We start from the raw sequence: 21946 nt of genomic DNA, 5'->3' as shown, positions 1-21946 counted from the left end.
TTGCAAAAAGCCTTGAGTATAAGAAGAATTTAAACCATATTGAGTAACCGCTTGTTTAAGCTCTTTTAACAATTTCCAGTCAAGATTTACTCACTGATTTGGTTGATTCTGATTCCCCATAATCACAGGAAATGCCTCAGGTAACATAACCCCTTCTATTAAAGCATCTTTAACAATCCCTCTCCATTTTTGTCCTGGTTCAGGCATAACTGGTTCTTGTTGTAGCGATGCTGTTGAAGGTCTCGTAGGAGCTGGAGCTGCTGGAGCAGCTTCTAGTCTCCATTTTTCCATATTGTCCTGTAATTGTTGCAATTTGTTATTCACTCTTCCACCCATCCCTCCGGAGCTCCCTTAGGGCAGGCTGCAACGGGAGTCGGTGGAGCAAAGGGTGGTAAAGGCACGTCAGTACCTAAGGCGCTAGGTGGCGCTGTTGCATTAGTAAAGCACACTGGCTGCTCGTTTGCGGCGGTTCCCGTCTCTCGTTTGCGGGAAGGGGCGGGAGGATGGGGGGAGGTGGCGCGCGGAGGGGAAGCGGCGCGCGCGCTTGGTTCCCGGATTGGCGGCCCCGATACCCGCACCCGCACTGTTGCTGATGTTTTTGGTGACTGCAATTTAAAATCTGGAGCAGCTGACTTATTAGAGTCATTATTCTTGGTAAGTTTTTCCTCCCCCGGTGGAACTTTGGGATCAGAGGGAGATTTTAGTGCGAACGGAGGAGGAGGAGACCGCTCCGTTTCTCCCGGCAGGGAAGATAACGGTGGCGCCAATAGTGTGGAGGGAGCGGCAGCAACGACATGGGCTGCTGATCCTGGTATGCGAACCTCCTCAAACATTAACGCACTCCCCTTTTTCTCCCCAGAAGTTATAGCTGTAAAGATATCAGCGGCAGCTTTGCATTCAGCCTTTAACTCTCGTAGAGTCTCTTTGATTAATCACCAAGTGGTAGCAAAGCACTGTGCCTCCCGTGATCCTAGGCTCATCTTTTCCCACAGAGCACTGCCAAGTTTTTCCCAGCTGGCGAGATGAAATGCTGTAGCTGCATCAGTTATTATTCCCTTTTCCCAACTCCACAGCAACAATCGGCGTAAAGCCAGTTCGTCATATTTAAGTCCTCTCTTAGAGAGCATATGTTGGAGGAGATTTACTACTGCTTCTTCTTCTTTACTTAATTGTGTTCCCATACTCCTCCCTCCCAGCCGCTCACCTCTATTTCAGGTGTTCCACTGCGCAGCATTTTTCTTCTTGAGTCACTCCCCGGCTGTTTGCCTCCGACTCCCAGACTCTGTTGGTCTGTCACCGGCTGGACTTTCCAATTTTTTCTCCCACTCTCTTCTTCTTTTAATTATTTAGTAAATTCAATATGAACCTTAAAAAAGTTGGTTGGAGTCTCTTTTTTGGGCGCCACTTGCAGGGACCACCTCGCAGGACGGGATTCACGGACCATGCATCAGACCAATATGATCAATGCAGAAGCCATTTATTTTAGCATTCAATCACATTATATATGTTATTCTTTTCTAAATACACAATGTATTCTATTATGATTGGATAGCTCAGTCTATCATGCTCTGTTCACATGCCTAATAGCAGAATATGATTTGTTAAGCTTAACTATGTTAGTATTTTGATAGTAGCAGTTTCTACATTCTTTTACCTAATTCCTTCTTTATCTAATTTCTATTCTAAGCTTACACAGTTTCTTTCCCACACACAGTTGCCTTCATATCTACATTCTAATAAGCAACTTGTGCTTGACTATTCTTCAGGACTACTGTTCACTGTCTGATATAGCTAAAGTCTGAGGCCTGCATCTGAGGCCTGTGTCTGAGCCTGTGTAGCTTATGGTCTCATATAACCAAAGTCTGTGTGGGCCACATCCATTTTCCTTCAGGTACATTGCTACATGTGCCATCCTTGGGGAAGCCATCCTTTTGAAGTGAATGGGGCTGCTTTGATGGTAAAGTGAGCCATGTGCTGAATTTGAGTCTAAATATACAACTTTATATAGTCATTGTTTAGCGTTCAGCTGCAGCTGAGCTAATAATGCAACAGATTTCTCTGACATCTGCAGCTACTTCTTGCTTGTACCAGAGATGCAAAGTGGCTGTGACTTTTATGTTATACACATTGGCGGGAGAGAGTTATTTGTGACTTTTGAAAAGCTGTGGCTTGAGGGAAGCGTTTTCGCCAATGATCCTTTATCTGCCCCGTGATGTTGTTCTATGCTTTACTGGCTGCACACCCCTGCATGCCTTGCATGAATGTTTGCACAGCACAAATTATATCTTTATTTTCCCCAAATACTTGTTCCTGCTACTTTATGCTGCTGTTTGTGCCAGTAAAATTTGGCAATGGGAATGTTTATGGAAGGCAGACAGGAGAGAGGGCACGAACATATCTGAGGGGAATTCACTTAGGAAAAAATCCAGATCAGATATTCAGACAGCTTTGTGCTGGATTTCCCTAATGGTGCATTGAATTTATTCGGTGTATGTTTGTCAGGTTGGCTTTTCATGTTGCCTGTGCCAAAGCAGTGGTGGACTTTAAATGGCTTTGCTTGGGCACTGTTATTTACTCTGTAACCAGGTGGATGGCAATGGAGTAGAAAAGCTCCATCTTTGCTGTTTTCTAGCTCTTGCTCTGTCTTACCTGAACTTCAACCTTTTCCTTTTCTTCTCTTATTCATGATTCGCTTGCTAAAGAAACCCCAACCTAACAAACACAGAACATCTTTCCCTGTCTGGAAACTTTGCATCACCTCTACTGCTGGTCCAGATCCAGTGGGATGAAGGAAACAGCTAGGGGTTTTAACTGTCTCCCAAACCCAAGTAGATGCATGAGGAGTGTGGGCTCTGTGGGCACTGCTGGCTTCCTTGGCCAGACTGGCCAAGGTGGATTCATTGACATCTTTCCCCATGCTAACAGAGGCTCTGTGTGAGAAACCTCAGTTTCTCATTTTTCGATGAAAACACTAGATTGTGTTTTCCTGGAAGAGTTTTACTTTGTCCTAGCCTCCTTTCTCTAGAGCAAATGCAAGAGAAACTGAGTCTGGCTTCAACCAGATTTGGTGAAGAACTTGGTTCTTCTATTTAAAAGTAATAAAAAGTCTCACTTTTACTTTTTTTTTCATCTCAGTTACTTTCTTCTCTTTACCTTCCCTTAGACAGAAGAGCAGAAACATTTTGATTTCACTTGCAGTTTTCAGTAGAAAATCCTCAGCAATTGTAACCCACGTGGGGCTCAGCCACAGCCCCAGCTGTGATGCCAGACCTGCTGCAGATCTGTGTGCCATCTTTGCCCGGACCCACCAATGCTGGTGCCAGGGCTGGAAGGGGCTTTGGGAGCTCCTGTCTGGGATCTGGGCTGGGATTTGTGCTGATGCAATGGGGACAAGTGTGCTGCTTGCAGCCCAGGCTGCTGGAGGTCTGAACCCCCACCTCCTGTCACCTCCCCACCCAAACTGGGAGGACTGTCAGGCCTGATATGGCATCACAGGTTTTAACTTGAGTTTTGACAAAAGGGTCTCCACCCTTGAATTAAGTTCAGAAGATAGTATAATCAGTGTTGTAACTTCTGGATTCTCCCTTTATGAGTCCACTTTGATCTCAGAGGGCTTGTCTGCTTGCTACACTGGTTCAACCTGATTTGGCTTTAAAACAGGCTGGGTGCCACTGGCACAAGACCCCGCACAGAAACCCTCCTGCATCGATTTTTGATCTGGTTCTTATCTGACAAATCTGTACCTGCCAGGCACGAGAGGCTCTGTGCCTCTCTCCAGAGTGGTAACACCGCAGTGGAGCAGCTCTCAAAAGCTGCAGATCCCTGTGCCACCACCTTCTGACACAGACCTTGATCACAAAAACTGTCAGAAGTCACAAGCAGTTTTATCTCCTCTTCCTTTCTCATACTGGTGCTGGCATGTGCTTGTACATCTGAAGTTGTTGGGGCCCTGAATCCTTGCATCTCCTTCGGCTTTAACGAATCCCTCTTTACTTCCCCTGCTTGCCATGCTCTGAGCCTGTGGGATTTATAAAGTCTCCAGTAAGAGGCCAATACCCCACTGTCCAGAGGAGGGGCTGAAAACACAGAATAAAATATGTCCTTGGCCACATTCTGTAGTCTAAATGATATGAACTGTATCTGAGTGACAGCTGTCAATCACCCTGGTAATGATTAGTGAGTGTCCTGGTTTGAGCCAGGATAGAGTTAATTCCCGTGAGGAACCAGGAAAGGGCACAGCCTGAACAGCTGACCCAGGCTGGCCAGCAGGTATTCGATACCATCCTAACCGTCATGCCCAGGGTATAGGTGGGGGCTGGCCGGAAGAAGCTCTCTTCCGGGGGGCGCGGGCTCTCGGTCGCCGGTCCGGAGCGGTCGCTCACGTCGGGTCCCGGGTGGTGAGCAACTGCATCACTCACCAGTTTTCTTTGTAATATCCCCTTGTCTTTGTTATACTTGTTACTCTTCAATTTTCCCCAGTAAACTGTTCTTATTTCAACTTACGCGGGCTCTTTTACTTTTTTTTTCTCTCCCTCTCCGATCCCCTCCGCATTCCGTCGAGAGGGGGAGAGGGAGGAGTCGCGGTTTTCTTCCCCTTTGCTCCGGCTGGGAAAAACCACGACATTTATTGGCGCCCAACGTGGGACACGAGAGGTTGAAATAGAACAGAGTGGGTTTAAACAAAATCCTTGTGTACACTCCTGACACTAACTGATTGCTGATCACAATGTTGGTTGATATGCTCGTATGGAGGTATTACATGTCCTCTTATCTGCATCATGTATGTCCTGTGATAGTGTTTCTCTTCAGTGAAAAATGTATAAAAATTCTCATGCTACTGCACTGGATGGGATTGGCTTATGATATGATTTTGTCATGGGTTATTAAGTTGGGTTGGAATGTGTACATGGCTTTTCGGTCTCTTCCACATTTTCTCCTAGAACTTAATAATGGCACTGAATTTATGGGAAAAGCTGACATGTTTAATTCCTCCCACTATGTCACCTACCCTCATTTCTTCAAGATGCTTCTAATGGATTCTAACAATAATACTTGGAATGTTCTAATTACCATGTTTGTATTATTTTCCCATGTTTTCACCTCGGCTTGGATTGTAAAATTTTTTTTGAGAGCTGTGAGGAAAGGCATACAGAATATGGGCAGGTGTCCAGGGAGCTTTTTACCTGTAAAGATTTGGAGAACACAGGAACCCATTCCTAACCCACCTGTGCCAGAACCAACTTCATTGGTGAACACAGGAACCCATTCCAACTTCAGCAGTGGATGTTGCAGTTGCAGCTGTGAACACTCATACCCAGACTGCTGACACCGTTGCTGTTACCACTGTGGACACTCATACCCAGACTGTGAATATTGTTGTTGTGTCCACTCAGACTGCTGCTACAACTGTGGATGCTCAAACCCAGACTGTTGCTGTTACAACTGCGGCCACTCAAACTGAGACAACTGATACAATTGCTGTTGAATCAGAGTATCAATCTGTGCCAGTATCAGTTGCCCCTGTACAGAAAAAGAAATACCCAAAAATCCAGTTTGCAGCACTAAGGATGAAGATGAACAAGGGATATCACAGAGGAAAGAAGAGTTGGAGCCAGAGATAATCAGCCGGTCCTTGTCCCTGAGTGAACTGCGAGATGTGCGGAAAGATTACAGCTGTCACCCAGGTGAGCACATTATCACCTGGATGCTCCGATGCTGGGAAAATGGAGCCCACAGTTTGGACTTAGAGGGCAAAGAAGCCAGACAATTGGGCTCCTTGTCCTGGGACGGGGGCATTGATAAGGCTATGGGAAGACCATCACAGACCCTCAGCCTCTGGAGGCGACTTTTGTTGGGCGTGAAGGAAAGATACCCCTTCAAGGAAGATATTACAAGCCCCCTAAGTAAGTGGACCACCATGGAGAAAGGCATTCAATATTTGAGGGAGTTAGCTGTGCTGGAGATTATTTATAATGACTATGCACCCACAGACCCAGATGAAGTTCAATGCACACGAGTTATGTGGCAAAAGCTCCTACGAAGTGCACCACCAAACTATGCCAGTTCGTTGGCAGTTGTCTCCTGGAAAGAAGATGAGAGGCAAACAGTGGAACAACTAGCTGCTCAACTTCGGCAATATGAAGAAAATGTGTCTTCTCCCCTACAGGCTGTTGTTTCAGCTGTAGAGAAAATGTCACGGAAGTTTGACCAATTCATGTCTCGCTCTCCACCTGCCAGTACTCCAGCTTTTAAGAATAAGCATCCCCGTGCTCAAGAGCAGGAACATAAGGAGTATACACCCCAGGATGTTTCACGGTCCTATCCACAGGACCAAGGAGAGAATATGAGCAAGTGGGATAGGCCACCTACCCCATCTACTCCAAGAGCACAGGCACAGGAGTTGTGTAAAGGAAGGGTTAAAAGAAGTAACTCTCCTTGGAGGAATGTCACTCCAGTTTCCAGTGAGCAACCCCCTAGACAAGATAGGAGGGTTGATTTCAATTCTGATTCCCTCGAGGGGACCTCTGGTGTTTCCTGGGAAACAGTAAATGATGACTGCGATGACCAGTATTAGGGGGGCCCTGCCTCCAGCCAGGTGGAGGAAAGGGATAATCGGGTTTATTGGACTGTGTGGATTCGTTGGCCTGGCACATCAAATCCACAAGAATACAATGCTTTAGTGGACACCAGTGCACAATGTACTCTGATGCCATCAAATTTTAAAGGGACAGAATCCATTTGTATTTCTGGAGTGACAGGGGGATCTCAACAGCTAAATGTATTAGAAGCTGAAGCAAGTCTGACTGGCACAAATTGGCACAAGCATCCCATTGGGACAGGCCCCAAAGCTCCATGCATCTTAGGTATAGATTATCTTAAGAGAGGGTATTTTAAGGACCCAAAAGGATACAGGTGGGCCTTTGGTGTGGCTGCAGTGGAGGCAGAAGAGATTGAACAATTATCCAGCATGCCTGGCCTCTCAGAGGACCCTTCTGTTGTGGGGTTGCTGAAGGTTGAGGAGCAACAGGTACCAATTGCAACCACAACAGTGCACCGTCAGCAATACCGCACCAACAGAGACTCTGTGATTCTCATTGATAAGTTGATTCGCCAATTGGAGAGCCAAGGGGTGATCAGCAAAACTCACTCACCCTTTAACAGCCCTATATGGCCGGTACAAAAGTCGAGTGGAGAGTGGAGACTGACAGTAGACTATTGTGGCCTGAATGAAGTCACGCCACCGCTGAGCATGGCTGTGCCAGACATGTTGGAACTCCAATACGAATTGGAGTCCAAGGCAGCCAAATGGTATGCCACCATTGATATTGCCAATGCATTCTTCTCAATCCCTTTAACAAAAGAGTGCAGGCCTCAGTTTGCTTTCACTTGGAGAGGGGTGCAGTATACTTGGAATCGACTGCCCCAGGGGTGGAAACACAGCCCCACCATTTGCCATGGACTGATCCAGGCCACGCTGGAGGAGGGTGAGGCCCCAGAACATCTGCAATACATTGATGATATTGTGGTGTAGGGTGACTCAGCAGTGGAAGTCCTTGATAAAGGAAAGAAAATAATTAAAATTCTTCTGAAGGCTGGTTTTGCCATTAAATGCAGTAAAGTCAAAGGACCTGCACAGGAGATCCAGTTTTTAGGAGTAAAATGGCAGGATGGACGTCGTCATATTCCAATAGAGGTGATAAACAAGATTGCAGCCATGTCTCCACCAACTAACAAAAAGGAAACACAAGCTTTCTTAGGTGTTGTGGGTTTTTGGAGAATGCATATTCCAAATTATAGTATGATTGTTAGCCCCCTTTACCGTGTGACACGGAAGAAGAATGATTTTGAATGGGGTCCTGAGCAGCAACAAAGTTTTGAACAAATTAAACAGGAGATTGTTCATGCGATGGTGCTTGGGCCAGTCCGGACAGGACCAGATGTTAAAAATGTGCTCTACAGTGCAGCTGGGGAGAATGGCCCTACTTGGAGTCTTTGGCAGAGAGCACCTGGGGAGGGTCGAGGCCGACCCCTCAGGTTCTGGAGTTGGGGATACAGAGGATCCATGGCCCGATACACTCCAACCGAGAAGGAGATACTGGCAGCATATGAAGGAGTTCGATCTGCGTCAGAAGTGATTGACACAGAAACACAACTCTTCCTGGCACCTCGACTGCCAGTGTTGGGCTGGATGTTCATGGGGAAGGCATTCCCTACGCATCATGCAACTGATGCTACATGGAGTAAGTGGATCGCACTGATCACACAACGAACTCGCATAGGGAAGCCTAGTCGCCCTGGGATCCTGGAGGTGATCACAAACTGGCCAGTGCGAAGATGGTGAAATATCACCAGAGAAGGTGACACGTGTTGACAAGGTCCTATCGTATGATGAACTGTCAGAAGATGAGAAGCGGTATGCCCTGTTTACTGATGGGTCCTGTTGCCTTGTGGGAAGGCATTTGAGATGGAAGGCAGCTGTATGGAGTCCCCTACGCAAAATTTCAGAAGCTGCAGAAGGAGAGGGTGAATCCAGTCAGTTTGCAGAGGTAAAAGCCATCCAGTTGGATTTAGACGTTGCTGAACGGGAAAAATGGCCAAGGATCTACCTCTACACTGATTCATGGATGGTGGCAAACGCTCTATGGGGATGGCTACAGCAATGGAGACAGAACAACTGGCAACAACAGGGCAAACCCATCTGGGCTGCTCCACTATGGCAGGACATTGCTGCTCAAATGGAGAAACTAGTTGTGAAGGTGCGCCATGTAGATGCTCACGTACCCAAAAAGCGGGCCACGGAAGAACATCTGCATAACCAGCAAGTTGACAAGGCTACTAAGATTTCTTAGATAGATCTGGATTGGCAACATAAGGGGGAGTTATTTTTAGCTCAATGGGCCCATGATACCTCAGGTCATCAAGGCAGAGATGCTACCTATAAATGGACTCGTGATCGAGGGGTGGACTTAACCTTGGACACTATTGCACAGGTTATCCATGAGTGTGAGACGTGCTACAATTAAACAAGCAAAATGGTGGAAGCCCATATGGTATGGAGGACGATGGCAGAAATATAAATACGGAGAGGCCTGGCAGATTGATTACATCACACTGCCACAGACTCGCCAAGGCAAATGTCATGTGCTCACAATGGTGGAGGCAACCACAGGATGGTTGGAAACATATCCTGTGGCTCATGCCACCGCCCGGAACACTATTCAGGGCCTTGAAAGGAAAGTCCTCTGGAGACATGACACCCCAGAAAGAATTGAGTCAGACAACGGGACACACTTCAGGAACAACCTCATAGATGCCTGGGCCAAAGAGCATGGCATTGAATGGGTTTATCATATTCCCTATCATGCACCAGCCTCAGGAAAAGTTGAGAGATACAATGGGTTATTGAAAACCACACTGAAAGCAATGGGAGGTGGAACTTTCAAGCATTGGGATACACACTTGGAAAAGGCCACCTGGTTAGTCAACTCTAGAGGATCTCTCAGTCGAGCTGGCCCTGCCCAATCAGAACCCTTACATATTGTAGAAGGGGACAAAGTCCCTGTGGTACATATAAAAGACATGTTAGGGAAGGCAGTCTGGGTGTGTCCTGCCTCAGGTAAAGGCAAACCCATCCGTGGGATTAGTTTTTGCTCAGGGACCTGGGTGTACTTGGTGGGTGATGTATAAGGATGGGAAGACCCAATGTGTGCCTCAAGGGAATTTGATTCTGGGTGAGAATAATCCGTGAATTAAATTGTATAATGATAGCTGTTGAATGTCATTATTCCTACAGTTGCTCTATGTTATGTATGTGTAGATGATTATGATGTTTAAACCTAGACATGATGTGTAGATGGTATAGAATAAGGGGTGGAATGCCCTGGTTTGAGCCAGGATAGAGTTAATTCCCGTGAGGAACCAGGAAAGGGCACAGCCTGAACAGCTGACCCAGGCTGGCCAGCAGGTATTCGATACCATCCCAACCGTCATGCCCAGGGTATAGGTGGGGGCTGGCCGGAAGAAGCTCTTCCGGGGGGCGCGGACTCTCGATCGCCGGTCCGGAGCGGTCGCTCACGTCGGGTCCCGGGTGGTGAGCAACTGTATCACTCACCAGTTTTCTTTGTAATATCCCTTTGTCTTTGTTATAGTTGTTCCCCAGTAAACTGTTCTTATCTCAACTTACGCGGGCTCTTTTACTTTTTTTTTCTCCCTCGCCGATCCCCTCCGCATTCCGTCGAGAGGGGGAGGGGGAGGAGTCGCGGTTTTCTTCCCCTTTGCTCCGGCTGGGCAAAACCCCGACAGTGAGAAATTAGCCAAAAAGCCATCAGAAGCCCTGGTAGGGTGTGGAAAAGCAAAGCTTCATGAGATACATCAGCATGCAACAGTTCAGTGTGAGGCAGCTGCATTTCAGATGCCAAATTTGCTTTTTAATCACTTTTCATTTGTTTCAGGAGACAAAAAATTCAAATCCGAAACATCCCACCCCAGCTGCGATGGGAGGTAAGAGAAACAAGCGGAAAGGCACAGATCACATTTAAAGATTAATTTCCTCTGTTTCTGTACTTGGGATTAAAACTGGTTTCTCCTTTTTTTTTGTTGTCAAATTATACCAGACCTTTGCATCCCTGTAGCTTATTCCTTTTCCTTTACAGAAGCAAATTCAAGTGGTGGAAGCAACGTAAGATACACCAACAAAAATCTGCAGTAATAACCGGGTTGTGGGATTTATCTATTGTATAAGGCACAAAATGGATCCTTTCTTCCTGCTGACTGCTGCCACTTTTCCCCAACTCTTTTTTCCCCCCTAGCTGGCTCTGAGGCCCCTGGGTCCAGCATCCTGGGGGCCGGGAGACTGTATTCCACCAACGACTCGCGTCCAGGTTCTGGATGGTTTGCTAGCCCAGTATGGCACTGTAGAAAACTGTGAGCAAGGTAGGACTGATAAAAAGAAGCTGTATTTAAGATATTTTCTACCCCAGCTATTTTTGGGGGGAGGAGGGAGAGGACAGACATGTGGTTTTCCTTTGTCAGCAAAAGCTGTGGCTAAAGATGTCAAGAGGTCTCAGCCTGGTGGCTGGGGCTTTCTTTTTGTTCCCTGTTGCTAAAAAGATGAGTCCTATGACATGGGTTTAGGCAGTGCCTGTGGCCGTGCCTCCTCGGGTGCTGGGAGGTTTTTCCTTGGGGAGGACACAGGATGCTCTCCCAAGGCTGCTGGGGCCTTGTTGTCTCAACAGTTTTTATCTCGGCCTCTCGGCAACTGGTTGAGATGGGAGGCTTAATATTGCTCCTGTGATGTTTAATGAGAGTTACCATAACCCTCCTAGAAATTGAAAGGAAGGCTCGGAGATGATCCTGGGACCATTCCTGGGCTCTGGGAAGGGGTGGCAGGATAGAATTGGCTTTGGGACTTTACTGCAGGAGGGTCTGTGCTGCCCAGGGTGAGTCACAGTGTGGCATAAATCCTTCAACACTCTTCTCCCTTGCAGGAGAAAAATGTTTGAAAATCCCTGGGGAGCCCCTGAGCAGAGGCTCATCTGAGGAGATCTTGCAGCTTTTGGAGGGGCTTTGATCTGAGGCATTCCCTCTGTCTTTCTGATTTTTGCTTCTTTTTCTCACAGTGAACACAGACAGCGAGACAGCTATTGTCAATGTCACCTACGCCAACTGGGAGCAGACCAGGCAGTGAGTGCCCCATGGTTCTCCAGGAGCTCAGACTGCTCTCCCTGCTGCACCTCCAGCTCCTTCCTTGCTTGCAGAAAACAGGATTTCTAGTTCTGGGAGTCAGATTACCCCAGAATTCCTAAATTTTGGCTAAAAATAGAGCAGATTTGAAGACACCCTCCCTGACTTCTGATTTCTTTTCCTTCACCTTCAGATGGGCATCTAACTTTTTAGGCTTTTCTCTGCAGTTCAGAGTGTAAAAACATAACTTTTTGCTCAAGGAAAAGTGGAGATTTTCATAAGAACTCCTGAAATCATGTAAATACAATATCTCCAGAAAAAGTAATAATGAGACCCAGGGAGAGGGGATTTCAGTCAGTCTATTCCCAATAGCTTCTGCCGTTTGTCCCTCCTCAGGACAGGTGGGCTCCGCACCCGTCCTCCCTGCAAGTCCGTGGGGTAACTCACACACACAGCAGCCCTGCACGGGCTGCTCCGACGCGCACTTATTCCAAAGACTGCAGCTCCTCTCTGCCTCTCGTGTGGGGCTGCTCTGCGGCGTGCAGGCTCTCCAGCACGGCCTGGGCCATGGCCGTCTCCCCACACAGTCCCTCGCCCGTCCGGGCTCACTCACATGGAGCTGCTGGTAACTCTCAGTCCTGCCATGGGTCTCCATAGGTTGCAGGGGTACAGCTGCATTCTCGCCACGGCTTGCAGAGGGGTCTCTGGTCTATTGCTTCTCCTTCCTGCCTCCTTCTCTGGCTGTAGGGTCCGCGTGGTCGCCTCCATCTTGTATCACTCTGTCGTGGTTTGGCCCAGCTAGCACAGCAGCACCACGACAGTCTCTCGCTCGGTGCCCCCATTCACTCCCACCCTCGTTAGGATGGCGGAGGCCCCAGAGAAATGGGAGTAAAAAAAGATAAGCAAGGTTGTTGTGGATTGAGACAAGGGCAGGGAGGGCTCACTGCCAATTATGGTTCTGGGCAAAACAGACTCTAGTACTCGACTTAGAGAGGAAAGTAGGAAAGTTTATTCTACAAGAAACAGAACAGAATAAAAGCAAAAAAAAAGGGAGTAGGATGATGAGAAAATTACAATCAGCACTTTAAGATCTCCCTCCCCCATCCCTTCTTTCTTCCCGGGCCCAGCTCACTGCTCCCGATATCTCTACCTCCTCCCCCCACAATGGCTCAGGGGGGCAGGGAGTGGGGAATGTGGTCAGTCTCTCACAGATGGGCTCTGCCGCTTCTGTCTTCTCAGATGAGGACGACTCCTGGCATTCTTCCCCTGCTCCAACACGGGGTTCCTCCCCCGGAACACAGTCCTTAACAAACTTCTCTGGTGTGGGTTGTTCTCAGCAGCTGCGGCTTCTGCCGATACAGGGTCCCTCACACGGGACACAGTCCTTGGTGAATATCTCTGACGTGGATTCTTCACCGCGGTTGCAGTTTCTGCATTTGCAGGGTCCCTCTCTCGGGACAAGGCCTGCTCCGGCCATAGTGATAAAGGGCCCCTCCTTCGGAACACAGCCTCCTCCTCTCTTTCATCACTGACCTTGGAGTCCGCATGGTTGTTTCTCTCACCATTCCTACTCCTTGCACCACCACCAGCCAGAAGAAGGAAGAAGGGGCAGAAGAAGGAAAGAAGATGGAGGAAGAAACCTCCCCTTCCAGCTTCTTCTCAAAAAAGTGATCGTGGAGGCGTCTAATTGGCTCAGCCCCAGAAGTGGGTCTGGCTCTGAGCTGGGGAGAGTTGCGAGCAACTTCTTACAGGAGCCATCTTTACAGCCCCTTCCCCCTTACCAGAAAAGACTATGTCAAACCATGACACACTCATACACCTCCTGCCAGCACCTCAAATTCCCGTCCCCTAAATAGTGATGGCAGAGGAGCCAGATTGGCCCAGCCGGGCCAGAGGTGGATGTGAACCCAGGAGCCGGGGGAGAGTCCACAAACTCTTTACTAGGTCTTCACTGCAACCCCCTCTCCCTGTTACCAAGCAGAAGCTGCTCCTTGCTAAACCAGGACAAACTACCTGGAGGGGAGTTGTAGTGAGGTGTGGGTCAGTCTCTTGTCCATGGTAATGAATGATGGGACAAGAAAAATGGCTCAAGTTGTACCAGGGAAAGTTTACATTGGAGATTAGGAACAACTTTTTCACAGAGAGGGTTGTTGGACACTGTACCAGGCTGCCCAGGGAGGTGGTGGAGTCACCATCCCTGGAGATATTGCAAAGCCGTGGAGCTGAGGTGCTGAAGGCCATGGGTTAGTGGTGGACTGGCCAGGGTGAGGGCAGGGAGTGGACTTAATGATCACAGAATCATTACAGTTGGAAAAGACTTTTAAGCTCATTTTTAAGCCGTGTGCTTCATTGAGCATCTTTGGTCCCTGTGAACATCCTTCAGGGATGGGACTGCAGCAGGGAAATCATGGTCCTGCTAGTTGTAGGATTTTTTGAGGGGATTGTTTGTGTTTTTGCAAGAGTTATGTCACTGACTGCTTTCTGGAGATCTACAGTTTGGTTTGTGTTTGTAGAAATCTGGGGAGCTTTGAAGGAGCTGCTGAGAGCGATGGCCAAAGCTATCGCTTTACTCTTGCTGCCAGCCCCATCTATCGACAACTTTCAGCTCCTGCAGTCCCCAAAGTCCTGCCAGGAGAGGATTGAAATACTGGAAAAAAATCAGAAGGCAGAGGAGATGTGGGAATCACTCCTTGCCTGATCCTGTCCTTGTTCTGGGTTCTCAGAGAGGTTCCCCTTAAAATATTTTGGCTCATCCAGGTTGGGTGGAAAGTCCTGCCAGATCCCTGTGGCATCAGTGACATGTTCAGCTCAAGAGAGACAGGGAACTTCTAGAGAGAATCCAGCACAAGGCTACCAAGATGATCAAGAGGACTGGGACATCTCTCTGATGAGGAAAGGCTGCAGGACCTGGGGCTCTTTAGCCTGGAGAAGACTAAGGGGAGATCTCATTAACCACTTACAAGAATTTAAAGGGTGGATGTCAAGAGGATGGGGAGGCACTATTTTCTGTAGTGTCCAGTGACACGACTTGGCACAGGCTGCCCAGAGAGGGTGTGGAGTCTTCTTTTCTGGAGGTTTCCAAACCCATCTAGACACGTTACTGTGTGACCTGATTGAGGAGAACCTGCTTTAGCAGGGCTGGATGAGGCTCTAGAGGTCTTTTGCAACCCTGACCATTCTACGATTCTATGATCTCCTTTCCCCTTTCCAAGTGCTCCCTCACCAGGCGTTACACCAGAGAGGACTTGACCCATTTTGGGTTGAGCGGGTGCTGATGTGCTGCTGCTTGGTGTGAGAATGTGACAGAAGGAACCCCTACCCCAACCCTTTCTTCCTTTCCAGAGCCATCATGAAGCTGAATGGGCACCAACTGGAGAACCATGCACTGAAGGTCTCCTACATCCCTGATGAGCAGTCCATGCAAGGGCCGGAGAACGGGCAGCGGGGCGGCTTTGGGGCGCGCGGTGCCTCCAGGCAAGGCTCCCCTGTCACTGCGGGGGCACCAGCCAAGCAGCAGTCCATGGACATCCCCCTCCACCTCCTGGTGCCCACCCAGTATGTGGGGGCCATATTCGGCAAGGACGGGGCCACTATCAGGAACATCACCAAGCAGACGCAGTCCAAGTGAGTCCATCCTCCCAGGTGCTGCTTTGCGCCTTGTGGGTTGCGGTGATGTCTGAGTTTGGATTGGTTTTGGAGAAGGGACTGTTTGAGGGCCCTCTAGCACTCCTGCCATGCAGGGCAGTGTGTCCAGGAGCCACCTTCCCATGGCCTGTCCCAACCATGCTTCCATGGCTGCACTTCCGCACATGCCTCCCTTTGCCAGGACTGCCCTGGCTAGGACGGGACATGGGAAGGTCATGGCCTCAGCCAGTCTTGTTCAGCATGAGCCTGTTGGACTTCATCCCCCCACTCTTGCATTTGATCCCTTAGTTTGTGTTGGCTACGGCTCTAGTCCCCCAAGGAAAATTTTATCCGAGATGTGAAGTGATGAACAGCCCATCCTATCCTCCAGGCACATGCTTGTTCAACCACTTAAATCACTCCCATTGCTTAAAATAAATAGATGCTGATGTCTTATTTGGATTTTTGTGATGTGAGCTTCTAACTGCTGCATCCATGTCAAATATTGAGCCCAGAATTAACTCCTCCTGCCTTCCCTGGGTGCATACAAACTTACAGCTGAGTGTGAGCTCCAGGCAGTTCACAGGGATGCAGGGGAAGCAGAGCAGCCGGGAGGCTGCAGAGTCCCAGCCCCAGCGCCCACCCCCTGCTTGCAGAATTGACGTGCACTGGAAAGAGAATGCAGGAGCTGCAGAAAAAGCCATCAGCATCCACTCCACCCCTAAGGGCTGCTCCACTGCCTGCAAGATGATTTTGGAGATCATGCAGAAGGAGACGAAGGACACCAAGACGTAAGGTGACACCAAGACGTAATCTGTGCACAGGGCTACAGTACCATCCCAATGCTCAGAGCAGGGGGATGCTCCCATGTGTGCAGGAGCTTTGGTTTTGGGAGACCCGGGGGCTCCAAGCAAGGATACTTGAGTTTTCCCCATCCCTCTGTACTAGATCTCTCCTCTTCTGGCTGCAGTAATCCTTCATGTTGGTTTTTTCCCTCTTCTCTCAAGAGCTGATGAAGTGCCTCTGAAAATCCTGGCCCATAACAACTTTGTGGGGCGCCTCATTGGCAAAGAAGGGCGAAACTTGAAGAAAGTGGAGCAAGACACAGAGACAAAAATCACCATCTCGTCGTAAGATTCCTTGCTCCCTTTGGGGAAACCAGGGCAGACTTTCCTCAGCCCAGGGCAGATGAGGAGGATGAGATGGGTGATGTGATGAGAGGGCTGAGATGCCTCCCTGTTACATGAGAAACCAGTCTGTGGTGTGGGTGCTCTGCTCCCCAAAGCTCTCTTGAAAATTCTTGTCTTTATATTTTCTATGTTTCCTTTGCTATCCCCCTCCTCATCTCTTCAGAGATCAGGACCAGCTGATTTGGTGCCAGGACTGGAGTTTTACTCTTAAGCCATGTCTCTGAGTGGGTTTCCCAGTGCAGACCATGATACTGGTCCTTGCTCTGACTGGGATCAGACAGTCCCAGTACAGGGTGGCAGTGACATCCTATGTCCCTGACACCCCAAGAGCACCCATTGGAAGGTGCAAAAGGCTCAATGTAGCGCTGATCAGGCAGGGGCAGGGCCTTGGCACTGACACCATCTTTCCCATCAGCTTGCAGGATCTGACCCTGTACAATCCCAAGAGGACCATCACGGTTAAGGGCTCCATTGAGAACTGCTGCAAGGCGGAGCAGGAGATCATGAAGAAAGTGAGGGAAGCCTATGAGAACGACGTGACTGCCATGAGTGTGAGTGGGGTTTGGCCCTGCCCTATGTCTTGACTGATGAGAGCTCTAGGAGGATGCCCTGATGAAAGCAGTGAGCATTTCTCTCCTCTCACCCTCAGTTGCAATCTCACCTCATCCCTGACCTTAATCTGACTGCTGTTGGTCTCTTCCCTGCCTCCTCCAACGCAGTACCTCCTCCGCCAAACAGCGTCTCTAGGGCTGCACCGTATAGCTCCTTCATGGTAGGTGAACCCCTGACAGCTCAAACTACTCCTGCCTCCAGCTTGGGGATCTCCCCTTGTGATGGTCAGGGTCCTGCCTTCAGCATCCCCTCTGTCAGCAGGCAGCTCTGGGGCAGGATCTCCTTACAAGTCTGATGAGGAGTGACTGAGGGAGCTGGGGTTGTTTGGTCTGGAGAAGAGTAGGCTGAGGAGAGACATGAGCACTCTCTGCAACTACCTGGCAGGAGGCTGTAGCGAGGTGGGGGATTGGTCTCTTCTCCCAAGTAACGAGTGATAGAACAAGAGGAAACAGCCTCACATCAGAGGTTTAGATTGGAGATGAGGAAGAACTTCTTCACCAAGAGGGTTGTCAAGCCCCTGTCTCAGGCTGCCCAGGGAGGTGGTGGAGTCCCCACCCTTGGAGGTACTTGAAAGTCGTGTATCTGAGGTGCTGAGGGACATGGGTTAGTGGTGGGCTTGGCAGTGTGAGATTGGTGTTTGGACTTGATCTTAAAGGTCTTTTCCAACCAAAATGATTCTATGATTTGGTCTTTTAAACTCTTGCAAATGCAATGGAGAAGCACTGCAGAGAGAGACCTGGTAGTCCTGGTTGATAACAAACTATACATGAGCCAGCAATGTGCCCTTGTGGTCAAGAAGGCCAATGGCATCCTGGGGTGTATAAAGAAGGTCAAGGCATCAGGTCAAGGGAGGTTCTCCTTCCCTTCTACTCTGCCCTGGTGACACCTTATCTGGAGTCCTGTGTCCAGTTCTGGGCTCCCCAGTTCAAGAAAGACAGGGAAATGCTGGAGAGAGGCCAGCACAGGGCTACAAAGATGATCAGGAAACTGGAACATCTTATGAGGAAAGGCTGTGGGACCTGGGACTGTTTAGCCTGGAGAAGACTGAGGGAGGGACTTCATCAACACTTATAAGTACCTAAAGGATTGATGTCAGGAGGATGGGGTGACGTTTTTTTTCTGTAGTGTCCAGTGACAGGACATAATGGACATAAGCTGGAACAGAAACAGTTCCACTTAAACACAAGGAAAAACTTCTTTACTGTGAGAGTTAGGGAGCCCTGGCACAGGCTGTCCAGGGAGGATGTGGAGTCTCCTTCTTTGGAGGTTTCCAAACCCACCTGGACACATTCCTGTGTGATCTGATCAAGGGGAACCTGCTTTAGCAGGATGGTGGTCTGGATGATCTCTAGAGTTTTCTTCCAACCCTGACCATTCTACGATTCTATGAGAAGGTGCTCAGAGCCCAAGGGGGTTTGGTGGTGGCTCAGTCCCACACCCTTGGGAGGGATGTGAGCATCACTTGGAGGGGCCTTGAAGCTGTGATCCCTGTGGTGGCATCTGATTGGTGCCACTGTTCCTGCAGCCTCCAGAGCAGGAGACGGTGCACGTGTTCATCCCTGCTCAGGCGGTCGGTGCCATCATCGGCAAGAAGGGCCAGCACATCAAACAGCTCTCTCGGTTCACAAGTGCCTCTATCAAGGTAGGGCTGCTCTGGTGGGGACACTCCCTCTGCCAGCAACCACCAGATGGATGCTGTTCTGGCTGGGAAAACCACCCAAAAAGCCCAGGCGGTCAACTGGAGGCCCAGTCCTGTGGCACAGGTGAGGGAGGGCATGGCCACCACCCTGCCTATGCCGCTCCCCACTGCAACCACTGTCTCTTTCCCCTCTCCAGATTGCCCCTCCGGAGACACCTGACTCCAAAGTGCGCATGGTTGTCATCACTGGCTCTCCAGAAGCTCAGTTCAAGGTTCCCTCTGTGCTATGGGGGATTCGGGGTGCCTTTCTCCACTGTCCCATGGAGCTAGGAAGGGAGGAGCAGGATGATGCCTCCCAGCTTTGAGCCCAGTCCATGGCTGTGTTAACTCAACATCAGCTCTCCCAGGAGCTGAACTGATTTGAAACCCCGAGGAACTGGGATTCCCTGGGATGCTGATCCACGCCTGGTCCGTGCCAGCTGCACGCCTCTGCTGTGATGGGGACACATAGGACATCTCGGACGGTGTCTGACTCCGTGCTCCCTCTCTTCTGCAGACACAAGGCAGGATTTACGGGAAGCTGAAGGAGGAGAACTTCTTTGGGCCGAAGGAAGAAGTGAAGCTGAAAACGCACATCTGGGTCCCTGCCTTGGCCGCGGGCAGGGTCATCGGCAAGGGAGACAAAACCGTAAGAGAGGCAATGCTTGGATGGGGATGGGAGCAGCTGGGATGGAGAATGGCCCTGGGAAGGGTTGACTGCTTCGTGCCAGTGCTTGGGGACATCCCAGGGACAGCTTTCCCGGGGGACTGATTGGGATTTCCTGAGTGGTCTCTGCCCCTTCATTCAGGTCAATGAGCTGCAGAACCTGACAGCAGCAGAGGTGGTGGTGCCACGGGACCAGACCCCCAATGAGAACGAGCAAGTCATTGTGAAGATCATCGGGCACTTCTACGCCAGCCAGGTACGGCCCCAGCAGCTCCTGCACTAGCACTAGTGGATTCTCTGATGGCTCGTAGGGGGTTGTATCTGTGTGTATCCTCCTGTGGAAGTTTTTTCCATGCCTGTCAGTGTTTGCAGAAGTGGGTGATAGTGAGCTGTACCTTTTGCCATGGGTGATTGTTGTGGTTTTGCCCAGCCAGGAAAAGGAAAAAAACGCTGTGACTCCTCCTCCTCCTGGTGGAATGAGGAGGGGGGAAAAACAGAAAAAAGGGAAAAACCCACAGAGGTTGAAATAAGAACAGTTTAATAGAACAAAACAAGTTAAGGAGGAACAGTTATAACAATAAATGAGGGGATATACAAAGGGACTGGTGCATGATGCAGTTGCTCACCACCTGGGATCTGACCTGACCAACTGCTCTGGACCAGCAGCCAAAACTGCGACCCCGGCAGAGAGCTCCTTCTGGCTAACTCCCCACCTAGATACTGGGCATGGTGTCAGAATGGTATTGAATACCTGCTGGCCAGCCTGGGTCAGCTGCCCAGGCTGTACCCCTTCCTAGTTCCTCATAGGACTTAACTCTATCCTAGCCCAAACCAGGACATTCCACCCCTTATTCTATACCATCTATGTCATGCCTAGGTTTACACTTTAAAATTATCTACCACCACACTTCCTCTTCCCAAAAATATGAACACACACAGAGGTATATCATTCCCTCAGTTTATGGGCCATCCCTCTGACATGCCAGTTGAGTTAATTTAGTCCATGACTTCAGATCTTCATGCATTTAAGTCTTTCACAGCAGGAGAGATGGGGTGTGTGTGAGGTGGGTCATCACATGCAGTACCAGGAGTTTGCAGCTGGTCTATTTGGTGTTTATCATGCTCACAATCTGTGAGTTGAAGGTGCTGATCTTGAGGAAGTCACTGGGTGCAGGTTCACTTTTCAACATCCTGTGTGTTGCTCATTCAAGTCCATCCTCCGGTGATCTGGGTGATCTTCCTGCAATGTCAGTGATATGTCATAGAACAACTATAGTAATAGTGACATACAACAGCAGAGTTACTCAATAACTATCATCATACAATTTAATTCATGGGTTCTTCTCATCCAAAATCAAATTCCCTTGAGGTACACATTGAGTCTCCCCATCCTTGCACATCACCCACCAAGTGCACCCAGGTCCCTGAGCAAAAATAATCCCATGGATAGCTTTGCCTTTACCCGAGGCAGGACACACCCAGACTGCCTTCCCTAACAGATCTTTTATGTGCACTACAGGGACTTTATCCCCTTCTACAGTATGTAAAAGTTCTGCTTGGGCAGGGCCAGCTTGGTTGACAGATCCTCTAGAGCTGACTAACCAGGTAGTCTTTTCTAAATGTGTATCCCTGTGAGAGTGATGGAGCACTGGCACAGACTGTCCAGGGAGGTTGTGGAGTGTGGTGGTTTAGCCTGGTGTCCACCAAGTCATAAAATCACTCCCCCTTGAAGCAATTAAAAAGCGCAGGAGCTTCTGGAGTCAGAGATGTATCCTCATGGAGGTAGAGTCAATGCCCAATGCTCAAAAGCTCCTTTATTATAATACACACTGATATTTATACAATAGTACAGAATTCAGGTGATAGTAACATAACGTTAATTGGTTACATCTGCAAAGCAATATGCTACTTGGCACAAGCTAATTGGTTAATTGCTAAAGCTCACACTCTTAGTTTAAGCAAAATCTCAGCACAGCTGTGGTTAAAAATATCCTGCTTTTACTTCTTCTCAGCTGCTCCCTGTTTTCAGGCAGCCTCTTCCTGGCATGTGCCCAAGGTCAAGCTGACCTGTGTGAAAGCTTGGATTGTGCAAACATGCTTCTAACAGAACTCCATGTCCTGTATCAGCCAGAAATTCTTCTACAATTCCCCCTTTTTCTTTTTGCACAATCCATGCTTCACTGGTTATCCACAAAATTAGTTTCTTTACGCAAGAGAGCACACAGCTAAATACACATAACCCTGCAATTATTAGGATCAATATAAGCAATCCAGTTTTCAACAAACTTCGTACCCATCCTTCAAGGCCCATCCAGGACAAGTAAACCATCTAGGCTGAAAAATCCCACATCTTGCTTGATATTAGAAGTGTGGTCCATAAGTTGCTGTATTTGTTTGTGAATTGCTTTTGAATGATTATTTAGATCCATACAGCACATGCCTTCAAAATCTTCACAACCATGACCATGAGCCAAAAGTAAAAAATCTATAGCA

At 48.9% G+C, this 21946-nt stretch overlaps 1 protein-coding gene across 4 annotated transcripts in view; it reads left to right on the top strand.

The window, feature by feature from the left end:
• The first annotated feature begins 533 nt into the window (after window positions 1-533).
• The window catches only part of LOC133628476 (insulin-like growth factor 2 mRNA-binding protein 1), a 29631-nt gene continuing 8218 nt past the window's right edge, over window positions 534-21946 (top strand). The window contains exons 1-14 of one of the 4 annotated variants that reach the window (XM_062016672.1): window positions 534-654; window positions 10452-10500; window positions 10653-10678; window positions 10809-10932; window positions 11619-11682; window positions 15025-15306; window positions 15963-16097; window positions 16314-16436; window positions 16912-17047; window positions 17146-17268; window positions 18634-18750; window positions 18945-19019; window positions 19304-19435; window positions 19596-19709. In XM_062016672.1, the coding sequence (XP_061872656.1) occupies window positions 10494-10500; window positions 10653-10678; window positions 10809-10932; window positions 11619-11682; window positions 15025-15306; window positions 15963-16097; window positions 16314-16436; window positions 16912-17047; window positions 17146-17268; window positions 18634-18750; window positions 18945-19019; window positions 19304-19435; window positions 19596-19709 (1458 nt within the window). In that variant the 5' untranslated portion in view covers window positions 534-654; window positions 10452-10493. Of the gene's footprint in view, window positions 655-4373; window positions 4430-9891; window positions 10123-10451; window positions 10501-10652; window positions 10679-10808; window positions 10933-11618; window positions 11683-15024; window positions 15307-15962; window positions 16098-16313; window positions 16437-16911; window positions 17048-17145; window positions 17269-18633; window positions 18751-18944; window positions 19020-19303; window positions 19436-19595; window positions 19710-21946 lie in introns of those variants that run through there. The other 3 variants (XM_062016671.1, XM_062016669.1, XM_062016670.1) reach the window with 3 other exon arrangements.

This window comes from Colius striatus, chromosome W (assembly GCF_028858725.1).
Source record: "Colius striatus isolate bColStr4 chromosome W, bColStr4.1.hap1, whole genome shotgun sequence".
Taxonomy (NCBI): domain Eukaryota; kingdom Metazoa; phylum Chordata; class Aves; order Coliiformes; family Coliidae; genus Colius; species Colius striatus.
The sequence above is the reverse complement of the archived record's forward strand: the minus strand, read 5'-3'. Positions and strand labels throughout refer to the sequence as shown.